Source organism: Pteropus alecto, unplaced genomic scaffold (assembly GCF_000325575.1).
Source record: "Pteropus alecto unplaced genomic scaffold, ASM32557v1 scaffold48, whole genome shotgun sequence".
In the NCBI taxonomy this organism is placed as follows: domain Eukaryota; kingdom Metazoa; phylum Chordata; class Mammalia; order Chiroptera; family Pteropodidae; genus Pteropus; species Pteropus alecto.
The window spans coordinates 1674322-1676798 of record NW_006442110.1 but is presented as its reverse complement, the minus strand read 5'-3'; the positions used below and the strand labels follow the sequence as shown (position 1 = coordinate 1676798).

The window sequence follows — 2477 nt, the reverse complement described above, 5'->3', positions numbered from 1 at the left end:
GCGACGACGGCTGCTGCGGGCCGGGCGCGCAAAGGGGCGGGGAGCTGGGGCCCACCAGCGCCCGCCGCTCCTCCGCCGGCCCGAGCCCCGCCACGTGGTTGTCCATGGCCGTCACGTCGTCCAGGGCCAGCGACTCGCTGCTAGGTGCCGCAGGCGTCAGGTCCACGTCCACGACCACAGCCCCCGGGGCACCCGCGCCTCCGGAGCCCCCTGGCCTCACCGACGACTCGCGGGCGGTCAAGGCCAGCAGGGCAGGCAGCTTCAGGCGGAAGGTCTTGGCACGACCTGCGGGGAATCGGGGAGATGTGTAGCCGCTAGGCCGCAGGCAGGCCGGGGAGCTGGAGCCCCTGCCACCCAGCGGAGGAGGGACGGGAAGTGGGGACCCCCCGACAGCAGGCATCCCTCCACACCCGCTTCCACTGCACAGAACGCAAGTCGCAAAAAAATTCTAGTATACGATGTTACCTAAGGCGCTGATAATAACAAAGTACTATTTTTTGAGCCACATATCACGAGGGGCTCTACACACACCATGGGTGGCCCTCACAGCTGTGCTGGCGGGTTTTATTATTATTCCACTCGCAGACATGAGGAAATGTGGGCATGAGTGAGTCGTGTGACCTGCTGGAGGCCGCACAGTACACGTGGGGCCTCCTCCGCACGGGGGCGTGATGCCGGCCCTCCTGCCATGCCCTGCCACCTTGCAGATGGCCCCCGTACAGCAGGTAGGGCCAGCATTAAGGCTGCCACTTTAGAGCTTGAGAAACCACAAAGTGGAAACTTTTGGCATGACTCAGAGGGACAAATTAAAATCAAACCAGAAGCCATCATGGGGGAATGGGGGTGTCTGAGCCTTTGGGTCACGGGGAGATGAGGTGAGGCCGCCACGTCTCCAGCCACAGGGAGCTTTCCCCTCAAATCCTCTCCTCGGCAATCCCAGGCCGCAGTGGGGAGCTGGCCAGTCCAGGGACAAGAACCAGGAGCGAACTTTCACAGAGAGACAGTTGAGCCCCTGAGAGGCAGAGAGAGCAGCTCCCAGGCCACTTGGGAAGGGTGAACCCCCAGCCCTGGGGCTAGGGAGAGGACCACTCCCAGGTGATGCTGTGGTGAGAATCCAAGCAGGTAAAGTTAGGACACCAGGTGTGATCCTGCCCCAAGGACCTGTGAACTTGGGCTCAATCTGTCACTATCCTGAGTGGGGACAAGGCTGGGCCACATCCTCGGTGTTCTCTCCCCAACCTGTGAAGGGACCCCAATCACACATACCTTCCTGCAGGGCAATTACCCTCATGGCTCCAGGGGCGGGGGGCCTGGCGTTCCGACACCGCCCTGAGGGCCTGGCTGCACTTACCTGGGGCCAGCCAGCCGGTGGGGGGGCCGCGGTGATTGGTGTCGAGGGCCGAGGGCCCCACCATGTCCTTCTCCATCACGACCTCGAAGTTGAGGATAAACATGATGACCGCCCCATCCTCGTTCTTCACGGGCACCACGTCCACCAGGCACAGGAAGCAGCTCCCTGCAGAGCGGGGGACACGGCCACTGTGGCACCAAGGCCTCTCGGTGGGCACAGCAGAAACCTGAAAGGGCCTGTCCCCTTCGGCTTCCCCCCAGGGCCCGACACACAGCTTCCTCCCCTCCGCCTCCTCCCACCGTGTGCCCGCCAGACAGCCTCCACCCTCCATCTGCCCGCTCCGGCTTGCTGCTGGCGAGCCTTCCCTGTCTCTCCACTTGTCTTGTTCCTCAAACCCTCTCCCCCGTGCACATTTCCCTCACGCTGGCTGATGCTCCTTCCTCCCTGCACCTTGTCATCTCATTTTCCCTAGCCTCTCGATTTACCCTGCTTCCCCTCCTGTAAGGCAGTGTGGCATGGTGGTTAAGCCTGCAGACATCAGGCCCAGGGCCTCTGGCTTCAGATCCCATTTATGCATTATTCTTAAACGACTTAACCTCCCTGTGCCTCATTTCCCTCCTCTACGAAACAAGAACAATAATAGTTCCTTTCTCGTGAGTCGTAATGATCGAATAAGTCAACACATGCAAAGGCCGTAGGGAAATGCACATAGGGCGTGCACTGAACGCCACGCGCGGGCTGGCCGCTCCTCCCTGGCCGCGTCTCTGCTCCCTCTGCCGTCGGCCCCAGTCACGGTCAGGCCACAGCGAGCTACGTGCGGAAGTCGAGAGCGGACGTTTCAGAACCTTTACAGCAGTGTGGCATCGCCACGACTCCCAAGCACGTGACTCCGTGTTTCACAAAGATACTGGTCCAGGACACATTAGAAAGAAAGAAGTGATCCTTCGCCAGACACTCAAGAAGCTTCTAGATCTTTGATCTCTGTCTCTCCTTGTCTTTATCTCCCACTCTGTCTGTCTGTCTGTCTGGCCACCAGAGCCCCTGTCCCAGGCGAGGCCGGTCCGCCAGGCCAATTGCGCCCCGACCACCTCTGCTCCCTGTTCAGCGCGTGGCCCCTCACGCTCCT

At 61.1% G+C, this 2477-nt stretch overlaps 1 protein-coding gene across 1 annotated transcript in view; it reads right to left on the bottom strand.

The window, feature by feature from the left end:
* KCNH2 (potassium voltage-gated channel subfamily H member 2) overlaps positions 1-2477 on the bottom strand; it is a 31151-nt gene that overhangs the window by 12512 nt on the left and 16162 nt on the right. Inside the window, 2 exon segments of the mRNA XM_025039000.1 lie at positions 6-285; positions 1352-1516. Of these exon segments, the coding sequence (XP_024894768.1) occupies positions 6-285; positions 1352-1516 (445 nt within the window).